The sequence below is a fragment of the Psammomys obesus genome, unplaced genomic scaffold (assembly GCF_907164565.1).
Source record: "Psammomys obesus unplaced genomic scaffold, mPsaObe1.curated_primary_1811, whole genome shotgun sequence".
Taxonomy (NCBI): Eukaryota; Metazoa; Chordata; class Mammalia; order Rodentia; family Muridae; genus Psammomys; species Psammomys obesus.
In genome coordinates, this window is record NW_026596152.1 from 524685 (window position 1) to 538659 (window position 13975).

The 13975-nt window shown below is 52.7% G+C and overlaps 2 protein-coding genes across 5 annotated transcripts; one reads left to right on the forward strand and one right to left on the reverse strand.

Moving 5' to 3' along the window:
• The first annotated feature begins 131 nt into the window (after positions 1 to 131).
• Cxcl16 (C-X-C motif chemokine ligand 16) lies at positions 132 to 4849 on the forward strand. 4 transcript variants are annotated; one of them, XM_055594069.1, is made up of 6 exons: positions 136 to 409; positions 510 to 648; positions 844 to 929; positions 2961 to 3359; positions 3998 to 4061; positions 4412 to 4489. In XM_055594069.1, the coding sequence occupies exons 1-5, from the start codon at positions 340 to 342 to the stop codon at positions 4042 to 4044; spliced, it is 741 nt and encodes a 246-aa protein (XP_055450044.1). In that variant the 5' UTR covers positions 136 to 339; the 3' UTR covers positions 4045 to 4061; positions 4412 to 4489. The 4 variants fall into 4 exon arrangements, with proteins under 4 accessions (XP_055450041.1, XP_055450044.1, XP_055450043.1 ...); XM_055594068.1 differs by having other exon boundaries at positions 3998 to 4082; positions 4412 to 4485; XM_055594066.1 differs by lacking the exon at positions 3998 to 4061 and having other exon boundaries at positions 132 to 409; positions 4412 to 4849.
• Positions 4850 to 5248: 399 nt separating this feature from the next.
• Med11 (mediator complex subunit 11) lies at positions 5249 to 6768 on the reverse strand. Its single transcript, XM_055594073.1, has 3 exons — positions 6622 to 6768; positions 6375 to 6505; positions 5249 to 5713 (listed from the first exon to the last, which is right to left on the reverse strand). Exons 1-3 carry the CDS (start codon positions 6704 to 6706, stop codon positions 5576 to 5578), a joined length of 354 nt encoding a protein of 117 aa, XP_055450048.1. The 5' UTR covers positions 6707 to 6768; the 3' UTR covers positions 5249 to 5575.
• Positions 6769 to 13975: the final 7207 nt, after the last annotated feature.

The window sequence follows — 13975 nt, forward strand, 5'->3', positions numbered from 1 at the left end:
CGGCGGCGGGCCGGGGCAGCGCAAGCACGCCGGGGCGGGCGGGGCGTCGCCGCGCCACCGACCGGGGCGGCCGAGCATCCCCGGGCGCCGCTCGCCCGCGCGGCCCCCGCTCCGCGGCCGAGCTCTCTTTCGGTTTCGGAGCGGGTCCTGGCTGCTCGGGAGAAGGAGCTCCGCCTCGGGGGAGGGGAAGCCCCGACGTGGGCGCTGGGCGCGGCGCGGGCGCCCCGCTACTGACCAGACGGTTCGGGACGGCGCGCGGCAGGACGGCGCCGCCCCCGCGCGCCCCTCCGCCTGGCACGGGAGGCGGTGCAGCGCCGAGAGCGCCGGCCCAGCTCCGGCATGAGGCGGGGCGCGGGACCCCGGCCGCGGCTGCTGCTGCTGCTCCTGCTGGCGCAGCAGGCCCTGCCAGGTCAGCGGGCCGCGCTGGGGACCCCGGGCTCGGCGGCATCGCTGGGGCGGGAGGCCCAGCGCTGACCGGGCTGGGCCCCGGCTGAACCTTTCCCCTCTAGGTGACGGCAACCGAGGCAGCGTCGCTGGAAGCTGTCTCTGTGATGTGACTTTTCCCTCCGGGAGACAGATGCGGCCAGCCGCCCTGGCGCAAATCCGAAGGAAGCTGGAGTCGCTCACGCGCTGCCCGTTCTTCATCAGGTACTGTGTCCATGTCCTTCCCTCCCGGGGGACCCCTCGCCTGGACGCCCAGGTCGCCCAGCTCGCTTCCGGTCTCACCTGGCTGGGGAATTCCAGCCCTCGTGGGGCTCACCTTGCGTGACGTCACACCTGTGGAATGAGGAAAGGTGGGGAGGCGCAGGAGTGGTCGCGGAGGCGAGACTGATCCTCTTGCAGGTTTCAGTTGCAGTCCGGGACTCGAGTGTGCGGGGGAAGCCGAGACCCGTGGGTCCGTGACCTGGTGAGCTGCCTGGAGCGCCACGGTGAGAACCGCTCCTGTCCGCCGGTGGCCAGCAGGGTGCAGGCGGCCGCCTGGCCATCTCTGCCTCCGCCACACAGCGCTCCCTACCTAGACCCTCCCTACCTAGACCCGTTTAACCCCGGCTGAAGTGCTTTCACTGAAGCCTGTGTCTTCCCGCTGTGCTTTGCCATCATCTTCCTGGTCTGGCCAATCTACCACATTTGCTACTGCTTAATACTTTCTTGGAGTGAGTATTATATAAACCACACTCGAGGTCTGTCGTGCTAAATAAGTCTCTGCCGCTGACCTACCCCACACCCCGCTTTTTAATCATTTTTACTCAGGGTGTGGCCAAGTCTACCGGGCACGGTCTTGGACTTGCTATCCTCCTGCCTCAACCTCTCTAGTATCGGGGCTTACAGGACTCTATAGCAGGCTCGGCTCTCACTGTTGGATTTGAACTGAAATCACTTGAAGGTACTGTTTTCATTTTCTAATACTTAATGATGAAAATAAACATGTTAAAGTTGGAAGATTCATCTACACACCTTTAACCTCAACAGTCTGGGAGGCAGAGGCAGGTGGATCTCTGTGAATTTGAGGCCAGCCTGGTCTACATAGAGTTTCAGGACAGCCTGTCTCAAAAACGAAACAAAAGTTTAAAGAATTCTACAATGATCAGCCTCTATGCATATCATCTAGAGTCTGCAATATCTGATTTACAGTTGTTTTTGTTGTGGTTTTGTTTTTTTTCTGGGTTTTGTTTTGTTATTTTATTTCCAGAGACAGGGTTTCTCTGTGTAGCCTTGGCTGTCTGGAACTTACTCTGTAGACCAGGCTGGCCTCAAATTCAGAGATCCAAATTCCTTTGCTGAGATTAAAGGCTTGGGCCACCTCCACCTGGTTCAGTATTGTATTTTCTCTTTAACTTTCAAAGTTAAAACAAAACCCAACCCAGTCAATGAAATGAATAAATCTTAAGTGTGCAAAAACCAGTTTCCAAACAAATTAGTTGACAGCTCGCCTTCGGCTGTGATGTCTTCTTTCATGTGCAGATTGTATTTTTCTTCTGAAAGAAGGGTCCAGGCAAGGCGTGGTGACACACGCCTTTGGGCCTAGCAAGGCCTAGGGTGCAGGAGGCCTAGCGTGCAGGAGGCAGAGCTCTGGTCTTCAGAGCTAGACCAGTGCTGCACAAAAAACCCAGAAACCCAAAATGGCTTTCAACAGTCTCCCTGGGACCAGCGGTACCCACATGGCCTTTCAGACCTACACTGCTCCCTTCAGCCCCTCCCCCGGCCTTGTTCTCTACCAAGTGAGTGCCGGAAGGCCGTAGACAAGGCGTCAAGTCCACCCACAGTGTAGCATCTCGTGGTCTGTGAACCTCCTTGCCCTGTCTGTCCCTCTGCCATCCACCCCCCCCCCCCCCCGCCTTCAGCTACCCTGCCCCAAGTCTTTTTACACAATACTGGAAAACAGACCCAGGGCCTCACCTCACACATTAGGCAACTCTGCCGCTGAGCTGTACACACAGGCTTTCCACCGAGTCTGTTTGCTCCTAGTGCCCTTCCCTCTGCTGGGGTCAGGACACCATGCCCAAATAAGGGATTTCAGCAGGTTAGAGACCCAAGGGAGCAAAGTGCTGACTTTCCTCCACCTTTCTCTGCGACAGCCATAGGAATTCTGTCACTTACATCACCTGAAACTGGGGCACAAGAAATACTTTCATGCTATTGTAATCCTGGCCAGGACCTGGAGGCAAAATAAATATTTGGCAAAGCTTTGCTAGTCCTGTCCTGGCGTTACCCTGGGGTGGAGCTGGGGGGCTGCATCCAGCCCTCCGTGTTCATTACAACTATCATAACCTTCTGTCCAGTCGTCCGTCTTAAGCAACTGTAATTCTCCCTGCACTTTCTTCCGAACTCCTGCGCCCCACAAGCTGTGACTGATTCATTTGTTCTCTGCCTTTATTCTTGGGAGCGGGAAGGGTGATAACCACACCCTGAAGACAGGAGGGGGAGATGCTTCTGCAGCTGCTCCTTTGTGTTCTCTCCAGAGTGTGGAAATGGTGGAGGAAAGAGCTCCCACCACCGGGAGCACTCGCCTCACGCCAGCACCCGGATCCCCGAGGCCACAGAGGGGCTATCTCCAGACACGAGCACCCCTGCACAGACTCAGCAGGCCCCCCTTCCCTCTGGGGCACCGTCCTTGAACAGCTCATCCACCACCCACCACCCTGAGACCACCACTGTCACGTCAGCTTATGGTCTGGAAGCCGCATCCGAGGCTAAGGCAAAGGAGAAACAGCAGGACAAACAGCAAGAAAAACCCAGATCTGTCACTGGCACAGCAACCTTGGTCCCCGTGCTGTCCCTCCTGGCCATCGTCTTCCTCCTCACAGCAGCCTTGCTCTATGTGCTGTGCAAGAGGAGAGTGACACGGCAGAGGCCTGCAGGTAAGCGGGACTCCCCAGCCTCACCTCCACAGACCCGGAACCTTCCTGGTGGCTAGAAGCCTAACAGAGGCCTACAAATAGCAAAGCTGGCAGGGTGGTGGTGCACTCCTGTGATCCCAGCACTTGGGAGGCAGAGGCAGGAGGATCTCTGTGAGTCTGAGGCCAGCCTGATCTACAATGCGAGTATAGGACAGACAGGGCCACACAGAGAAATCCTGTCTCAAAATAATAACAACAACAACAACAACAACAAAAAGCAAGGCTGGGGCTGGAGAGATGGCTCAATGGTTGGGAGCGCTGGCTGCTCTTCCAGAGGACCCAGGTTCAATTCCCAGCACTCACAACTGTCTGTAACTCCAAATTCTGACACCCTTATACAGATGTGTGTGCAGGCAGAACACCAATGCACATAAAATAGAAATACACACACACACACACACACACACACACACACACACACACACACACACATATAAAGCAAGGCTGTCAGCACTATGGGCTACAAGGGAAGAGTCAGCCAGAATACTCTGGGTCTCAGGGTTAATTTATGTCTAGGAACGTGACTCCCCAGTTCAGGTCAGGTTCTGCCTCCACTCTCCTTCACGTCGGAGTTCACTTGCCATTTCTGTCCTTTCCAGACGGGCAGCTCCACTATGAACCTGTAAACCAAGCCCCCCGTGCCTGAAGCAGAAATGGAAGCCTGTGAGAGAAGACTTGGGAGAGGTGGGAGGCAGGCAGGCTGGGCTCCACCTTTCTTACTGTTTTGAGGCAAAGCACCTTCTATCAAGGACAGCTTTGAATTATTCATTTTCTGCCTCTACCTCCTAAATTCTGGGATTAAAGTACACACATCTGCCCCAGAGTACTTTTGTAAATAATGTGTATGTTTTCAGGTTTCTGTTTCATTTAGCCAGGATCTTATTTAGTACACACCTGCCTCAAATTCCCTATCTATCTGACTGCTGACTCTCCTGCCTCCACTTTCACAGTACTGGGCTTACACACTTGCTAATTTTTTTTTTTTTTTTTTTTTTTTTTTTTTTTTGAGACAGGGTTTCCTTATTCAGCCCTGGCAGTCCTAGAACCTGCTGTAAACCAGCCTTGCACTCAGAAAGATCAGCTGGAAAGATGGCTCAGCGGTTAAGAACTGGCTGTTCTTCCAGAGGATCCAGATTCAATTCCCAGCAGCCACAGGCTTCCTGTAACTCCAGTTCCAGTGGATCCGACAGCCTCACATAGACACATATGCAGGCAGAACACCAATGCACAAAAACCAAAAATAAATGAAAAAAGAACAAATCTTTGAGTAGCTGCTCTGCCCTTAGGCCTCTCCTGAGCACAGTACTCTAAATCACGTGGTCTAGGAATGCAGTCCAATGTCTCCCATGCCTGCCTAGCATGTTCTAGGCTCCCTCTACCAGTACATGCGTTTAAAAAAGTGTCTGCTTTTTACGCTGTACCAATAAACTGGACAAGTCCTATGTTTTAAACTATGTTTTAAACTTTAGAATTACTGGCTGAGGGCTGGAGGGAAAACACAGCAGCTGAGCGTGTGTTCTTGCAGAGGACCCCTACAGCAGCATCTGGGGATCTGACAACCCTCTTCTGACCCCACAGGCACCAGGCAAGCGTGTGGTGCACGCACACACATATACACACACCACAGCACACCTTATTCACACACCTGAAATAACCAGGACAAAACCGCTGCTTTGGAATTACAGACTTCGGCAGACGCTCGGTCTTTCTCTGCACTCCGTCAGCTGTCTTCCAATCCTGCCTGAACCCCTAGGCCTCCCCACTCCGCCTCCTCCCCAGCCCCTGTGCTGAAGACAGACACAGGGGCCTCACTTTAGCCTCTGGATCACTTGGATTGGAGAGTATGAGCGTCATAAAAACAGCCACGGCCTTTATTATTAAAACACTTAGTTCCTGTTTTGTTTCTTCCAGGGAAGAACATAGCTTCTCTTTTTGAAGGACAGTCTGGCCTGGCCCAGGTTGGTCTCATGGCAGCCATCGTCCCCCTCGGCCTCCCCAGCACTGGGGCCACAGGAGCTGGAGAGGTCTGTGCGGGGGCCTGAGCTTTAGGGTCTCCAGCTCCACTGTCCGCCCGGGGTCTCGTGTGCCCTGAGCAGCAGGCCCGCTCCTGTGACTCCGCTCCCCATTCTACCCATGTCCGGGTTCTGTCCACGGTACAGATCACACGACATCCCGACTCAGTTCTCCAGCATCTGCTCACAGGTTCGCGCCACATCACTGATCTTGAGGCGGGCGTAATCTACTCGCTTCAGAGCCATTTGACAGTCCTTCCTGGAGGAGTAGCTGGAGCCCTCATGGGGCTGCCCTGTGGCCACCTACAGCACATTTAGACCAATCAACAGAGCACCGCCTCTCCCGGCCACCCCCCAACCAGGTCTCTGCTCGCCTTTCTTCCCTGAGTTTGGTCAGCTGTCTGCTGACTCAGCGGTCTAAGGGAAAAGGCTGACTCCCTGTGAGCTTCATCTGTGACCCGGGGATGGCGGCGGGTGCGTCCTGGTGGTAGCTACAGGAAGGACTGTGTTCCCTGAAACTGGGCCTGATGTCCTGTGTGAGGCCCATATGCTTGGGGACCGAGGGGGGCTGCACTGAGCGGTTCCAAGGTTCAGTCGCTTCAGTTCTGGGAACTCCTTATGGCAGGCAGGTGCTCTACCATGGAGCCACGGCCCTCTTCTTCTTCTTCTTTTTTAAACCGCCTGAGTCTAAACTGCACAGACAGGTTTTGAACTTGTGATCCTCCGGCCTCAGCCTTTTGAGTGGCTGAATTACAGGCCTGTGCCACCTGGTCTGGCTAGGTATTTTTTCCCCCCCCTAGACAGTTTAATCCTTTGCTTTTAAAGGGCTAAACCAGCCCTGAGATGGAAGTGCCTACGGCGTAAGAAGCATTCTCACCCAGCTAAAGCTCAGGGGACCCCCAAGGCTGGGGCGGCGGCGGTGGGGAGCTGGGGTGCCCGCCCCGCCCCTCCTTAGCACACGCACCTGGGTGAGGTAGCGGATCTGAGCCGACAGCTCCGCCTCCACGTGCTGCACAGAGGCGGTGAAGGCTGCCGCCTGCCGGTCCAGCAGGCGCTCGTTGGTTTTTTCCTTGGACAGCTCCAGGATCGCCGTTCCTGCCAGGGCGGGGCGAGGGCGGTGTTAGACCGAGGCTGGAGACCGAGCCCGCCCGGAGACAGGCTCTCGGGTCCCGCCCCAAGCGCGCGAGGAGTCCGCTCCTCGCCTCCCGAACCTGCATTCTGGAGGATGGCGCCGATTTCGCGCTCGATGTCCTCCAGGGCGCGCAGCCGCTCGTTCGCCAGGCTGTAGGTAGCCATCGCCGTCGCGCAAAGCCCCGCAGGCCGTCGGCGCTGTGTCCGGAAGTGCCTGTTCGTGTGCGCCTGCGCAGAGGCCTCGGTAGCGAACACTACAATTCCCAGGATGCTCAGCGCGGCCTCGCTCTTCCGGGTCTACCTGGTCTGGTGTGGCTTCCTGGGCTCTCCTGCCAGGCCAGGTTGGGGCTGTGGGGAGAGGCCGTATTGACTTTTGGTGTTGTTTTCCGCTAGGGTCTCGCTGTAGAGCCGGCTTGCCCGGAACTCACAGGTCTGTCCGAAACGAAGATACCCTAAAGAGACCACAGTTCAAACAGTGGACCCCAAAGAAATGGGACTTTCCCCTAGGAATCTCATGCTGGGAGAAGGGTGCCAGGCAGACCGGGACCTTGTCTTCCAGAAAGAGGTTTCACACGGCTCTAACTGATCAGACCACTTTACGGGAGTCAGTGGTGGGCGTGAGCGTCCCAGCCGGGCACGTCCTTGGCCCTGTGTGTAAACGGAACTGAAGACTGACTTGGGGTTTTCCTGGATCTCTCTGCCCCTCTTCCCAGCGTGGCAGCAGTGAGTAGGTCTCCTTGACTTCCCACTTTTAATTAGACTGGTTTAATTGGCGTATTGAGAAAGGGTGGCCAGGCGTGACCTGGCACAAGTTGAGTAAGACTGCCTCTGCCTCCTAACGCTGGGACTAAAGGGATGAGCCAGCGCTGGAACACCCCGTGGCCCAAAGCCGTTCAGACCTGTCTAGTCCGAGTGACACTGCCCGGTGGCGGCAGTTCAAGTGTGCGCCTCCATACTGGGTGGTCGCGGGCTCTTTGCTGGCCAGCCTCCCCCACGGAAAGCTTGACCTGGTGTGTTAACCGATGGTCCCTAAGCTGCTTCCAGATCCTGAGTCCAGCCGGTCCCCCGTTCTGGCTCCTTCCCTCTGCCTTTCTCTGATTATCAATTAGGCGCTAGGCTCTACGGATAAAGATAAATGAGGTGTTCTCTCACTCGGTAGTGCTGTGTTAGCACACTTTTATTAAGATTTATCTATTTATATTTTTGGTTTTGTGAGACAGGGTTTCTCTGGGTAGCCCTGGCTGTCCTGGAACTCAATCTGTAGACCAGGCTGGCCTTGAACTCACAAAGTTAAAGTTGTGCAGTAGCACCTAGCCAGGACTTGTTTTATTTGGTGAGTTTTGCCTGAATGGGTGTCTGTGCACACCCCCGTGGAGGTTAAGGAGGGCAGTGGATTTCCTAGATAAAAATAGAGTTACAGACAATTTTGAGCCATCATGTGGTGCTGGGAATCGAACCCGGGTCCTCTGAAAGAGCAGCCAGTGCTCTTAACCACTGAGCTTTCTCTTCAACCCCGGGGAAAGTGTCCTTGAAGAACGTGGTTTCTGGACTGAATTCTGAAGGGCCGTTGAGGTGGAAGGGAAGTTGCGGTGGGGAAGGGAGTCCTCCAGGAGATAGGGCTGTGGAGGCGCCTGCTTGGGGTCCATGTATGTGGAGCGGGTGGTGGTCAGCGCTGACACGGTGCTGGAATAGGGACATCAGCTGAACTCACTAGCTGAGTAATTTGGAATTCACTCTGGGATGCTAGAAAAAAATGGCCTAGGCTGTTAAAAGAACTGGCTTCTCTTCCAGAAGACCCAAATTCAGCTCCAGCGCCCACAGACGGCTCACGATTGGGTATATCTCCAGCTCCAGGAAGTCGGATGTCCTCCTCTGGCTCACATGCAGGTCCCCACACACGTGTGGCACACACTTAGATCTCTGCGCACGCACACTCACGCACACACAGACCAGTAAAAAGGGGGAGGGGTGGAGCGGCGAGAGATGGGTGTGAATATGATCAAAATCCATTGTGCAGTGTTCTCAATTCTTTATTCAGGAGATATTTTATGTGAGTGCTCTACCTGCATGCACACCTGCACGCCAGCAGAGGGCACCAGATCTCACTATAGATATATAGGCTGTGAGATTGCTGGGAGTTGAACTCAGGACCTCTGGAAGAAGTGTTCTTACCAGCTGAGTCATCTCTGCAGCCCTATTTATTCATTCATTTATTTGGTTTTTGAGACAGGGTTTCTCTGTGTAACCCTGGCTGTCCTGCAACTCATTCTGCCGACCATCTGACCTTGAACTCAGAGCTCCACCTGCCTCTGCCTCCGGAGTGCTGGGATCAAAGGCCTGTGCCGCCACCGCCTGGCTCTAAGAATAAAAAAAAAAAAATTTTTTTTTTGAATGAAAGAAACTCTGAAGGCATTTTGGAGCCTTTGAAGAAAGTGTGTCATGGCCAGAATTACCTTTTTTTTAGAGTGCTATTAAGATTTACAGAGATCAGCTGGGTGGGGTGGCCGAGATCTCAGCACTTGGGAGGCAGAGGTAGGCAGATCTCTGTGAATTCGAGGCCAGCCTGGTTTACAAATGGAGTCTAGGAAGCCAAGACTACACAGAGAAAACCTGCCTCTCAACAAAAAAAAAAAAAAAAAAAAAGACTTAAAGAGATCAAGAGTGAAGCGTTGCTGGTGTCGGCGCCCGCCTGTGAGCCCCCCGCGCTCTGGAGGCAGAGGCAGGTGTCTGTGAGTCTGAGGCCAGCCTGGCCTACATATGCAGTTCCCGGACAGATCGGGCTAGAGGTAAGTAGGGCTGGAGGTACATGGCTCCTTGGTAGTGGGCTTGACCCGGCGTAGGAGGTCTTGAAAACAACGACATGAACGGCCTGAAAGACAGAAGAGTAACAGTAACAGAAGCAGCTTGCATAGGGGAAGGTTCATGACAACTCGGTCATATCTGATGGAGCCAGCATTCTGACGTGTCCTTTCCTAGACCCGAGAAAATAACAAGGATTTGAAAATTATGTTTTTATTTATTGTGTGTGTGAGAGAGAGAAAGAAAGAGAGAGAGGGTGGGGGCAGGCGTTCAAGACAGGTGAAGCAGCTGGTGCTCGTTGATGGTTAGGCAATGGGCAGAGTGGGTTCTCTCTCCCATCCAGGCTCCGGAAGTTGAGCTCACGCTGTCAGGCTTGGCTGCCTTCACCCACTGAGTCATCTCCCTGACGCAACAAGAAAGATATCGTGAGGACTGTGATGTAGCTCAGTCCGTAGAACGTTTGCGTAGCGTGCATGAAGCCCTGGGTTTGACTTCTAGCCTTCCAAAGACTGTGTGCGTGGGTGCGTGTGTGTGTGTGTGTGTGTGTGTGTGTGTGTGTGTGTGTGTGCGCGCGCGCGCCATGACCCCTGCTCTCAGGAGGCAGAGTCAAGAGCATCATCCTTGGCTTGTTTCACCACAAGCTCAAAGCCAGCCTGAGCTGAAATAAGACTGAGGAGCTGGCTCAGTCACTAAAGCGCTTGCTGTGCGAGCCTGTGAGGACCTGGGTTTGGATCTCCAGAACCCCCAGGGAAGCCAGGGTCAGGGTCAGTAGTGCTCATCTGTGACCCCGGTGTTTCGGGGGTAGAGACAGACAAGATCCTGTCTCTAAAAAAAAAACTAAGAAATGGTGACCAGCCGGGTGGGGAGGCTCATGGCTGTAACCCCAGTACTCAGGCAGAGGCAGGCCTGATCTACAAAAAAGCCAGTCCAGGACAGCCAAGGCTACACAGAGAAACCCTGTCTCAAAAAGCCAAAAAAAAAGGGGGAGGAAAAGGGTAACCTCTTCCTGTATTCCTGAACCTAACGCTAGGGGCCACATAGCACATTCAGGGGTAGTCTAGATTTTGGTTTTCCAGACCCTGAGGCTGGCACTGAAGCTTAGAAACTTTGTTTGGAGCTCTGGATTTTATCCTCGGCACTGAAGAGAAATGAGAAAGAGAGAGAGATGGCGGCGTTAGGGAGTATGTGGAGAGCAGAGGCTGAGTGGCAACGGGGTGCCGTTGTTTTTTTGTTTGTTTTTAGCAGTGGTGGTAACTAAACCAACAGTGAGCTTAGGGAGCAGATTGCTCTGAAGTTAGCGACACCGATAGGACTTTGGATGAAGTTGGTACTAAAATTTGGAGGGCTGAAGCAGTCAGGCTATCAGATCTCTTGACCTCATACATCTTGGCGACTACCCCTACCCCAGGAGAATACGGATGTGTTTTTTGTTTGTTTGTTTTTAATATTTAGGACCTTTGTGGACTGGAGAGATGGCTCAGCAGTTAAGAGCACTGTTCCAGAGGACCCAGGTTCAATTCCCAGGCAGCAGCGCACAACTGTCTGTGGCTCCAGTTCCAGGGGATCTGACTCCCCTCTTCTGCTCTCTGTGGACACACCTACACCCAGGCACACACACTTACACATACGATAAATGAACAAATTAAAAGATTAGGATCTTGCTGTGTATCTGGCTGGCCTCCAGGTTGCTTCTGTCCTGTTTCTGCCTCCCAAGTGCTGGAGGCTCAGGCCCATGGTGCCTGAGCTCAGAGTTCTTTGTCGGAGATGGAAAGCGGGTCTTTATTTATTTGTTTGTTTGTTTGTTTGTTTATTTTGCATACAATGTTCTGCCTGCATGTACACCTGTACGCCAGAAGAGGGCACCAGATCTAGATGGTTGTGAGTCACCAAGTGGTTGCTGGGAACTGAACTCAGGACCCCTGGGAGAGCAGCCAGTGCTCTTAACCTCTGAGCCATCTCTCCAGCCCGGAAAGCAGGTTTTTGTTTTGTTTTGTTTTTTATTTTTTTTTCTTTTCCTTAATGGACACCTGGGTCCTGTTGAGGGCGAGAGCGTGGCACCAAAAACAAGTTAAGTAGATATCTGTGTTTCGGGATTGTGATGTCTGCAACTGAGAGCCAAGTGTAAAGTTTCCAGGTCAAGACTGCAGCAGTTCCTTGGGGACCTGGATTACTCAGGGAAACAATCTGACTGAGACCACGGTTCTAACAGTCCCTAGCCAGGCCAGATCATGTTGAAATTCACTGCGGTAAGTCCCAGCTGTGCACATGGAAGACTTGGTCAATTCTTTCTACCTCAGGCTCCTCTGGAATTGGACCTCCTCCTGGCTCAGCCTCTCAAGTGCCGGGATTACAAATTCACACCAGCACACCAACCTACCACTTCAATTTTGAATATGACAAGACAGAAGAGGATTTCTAGATATTTAAAGAACTTTCTAGCCTGAAAACATTAAACAGAGAGAAAAAAACAAATCCCGGAGATCTCGGATAAGAGATTTTGTATCTATGATTGATTAGTTGAGACTGTGGCATATATTCCTGTGGTCAGAGCTAACTTAAAAGATGGGGATAAGAGGGTCACTGGAGCCCAGGAGTGACCAGTGGGCAGCCTGGGCAACAGCGGGAATGCCCCCATTTATCCTGTTTTATTTATTCCCTGAGACCAGTCTTGGGATGTTGCCCATGCTCCAAACAAACAGGGTTGATTCTAGAAGAAATGCTCTTGGGAAGCAGATCACGAGGGAAGACATGAGAAGTCCACCGTGGAGGAAAGGGAAGCTTTGGAGCCTTGCTGTAGGTAGAGTGAATGGAAAGAGATGGGCTGTAGCAGCTGGGTGTGGCCCGTGGCTCTAATCCCACGGTTTAGGGATTAGGGGTCTAATTCCCACGCGATTGGGAATTTGTAGCCAGTTCCAGGCCAGCCAGGGCTACAGAATAAGACCCTGTCTCAAAAACAAACAAAGAAACAAACAATGAAGAGCGAAAGAGATGCTGAGACTATGAATTTGAGAGCAGCCCAAAAGACGTAAATTCTAGAAGAGATCACAGGAAATGAAGAGGAAAAGGAACTCGTACTTCCGGGATGAAAGAGTCCATTAAAGATCCCATGTAATGAAGGAGGAAAATAGGCCCATGAGTCAGAGTGCCAGGCTCAACCAAAAGGCACTCAGGGAAGCTTCCAGAGAAACAGAAAACCTTACGCAAAGGCTCCATAATTAAAATGGCACAGGGCCTCTTAAACGTGACCTCCATTCCCTAAGACAGGAGGAAGTCTTCCATATTTGAGGGAGAACGGCTGGACATCCAGGATTCCACCCCCAGCTGCCCTGGGGTGAAGGCTGATTGAAAATGCAAAGACTCCATTTTTCTCAGTGAATTTTAAAATTTATTTTCTCATAAGTTAAGTGCAGGCAGTTAGCTCAGGATGCCCCTCACAGGGGCCACATTGGGCACTCCACAGGCCACTCAGGCCAAGGCTTATGGTGTAGCTGTCCCTTAAGACCTCGGCTGGGGAAGCCTGCTGTCCTGGAGCATTGCCTGGACTCATTAGAGACGCGGTCTCAGCACTGACCCCAGACCAACTGAATCACAGTCTCTGTTTAAAGATCCCCAGGTGATTTATATGCACAATAATATGTGAGAGACACTGCTGAGGGCCCTGTGCGTGCACCCTGGGATCTGAGTGGCCCCGCCCGGGGTTGGGGCTGCTGGAAAAGAGGAAGAGGAGGTACAGAAGCCGGAGAACTGAGGTAGGGTCTGGCTGGGAAGGGGCTCGTATTCCATCGAAGGAAACTTAACCACGTCCTTTCACCTGGAAAATGCAGGCCTTGCCCAAGTGGCCAGCCATGATGTCACTCAGGAGAGTAGACTTTAGAGGGCATCTAGGGAACAAAGCTGAACTCTCAGCCAGGAAGACAGAATAAAGACACTCTGGTCTGTACAAACTGTCAGATGTCCCCAGGGAAGAGAAGGACAGGATGTTCGTGAGCTGAGGTAGAGAGGTGACTGCGAACTCCAGCTCAACAGAAAGATTCTGAGATACGTCTTCAAGGAGATGAAAGGGATGGGCATCTTTCGTTTAGAAAGAACGAAAATATAGACTCTTGGAACAGAACATAGGGCTGAATTTGTGATAAATTTGGAGAATAAGCAAATTTCAGATGGTCATCATTCAGGTGATCATGAAGGGCCCCAGAGTCCACTATAAACTTAGCAGAGGCATAATTCAATGCTGGGTATTGATCTGATCCCAGCTGATATAGTACTCGGGGGAGGGGGTGGGGCAGGATGAAAGACAGTGTTTGATGGTCAGGAGGGACAAAGATGGGTACAGCCCTCACCTGGCAAGTTTGTCCACCCTGTGGCCTGCATCTATAAATTCAGCTTTGAACCTACAAAACCATAAACTGACTAAACCATTATGCAATTAAAAAAAATCTTGCCCCTCCCATTCCTCCTCCTCCCATTTTTTAATGCAATTTTTATTTTGCAACTCAGTTTTGCAGTTACAGCACAGTCTGGAGCCTGGGCTTTGTGGATGGCATTGTCTCAAGGTGCTATAGCTGGCCATCCTCTAGACATGCTGAGAGCAAGAGTCAGGAGGGAACAAGATGAGACGTTCAGAGATGGGAAGCT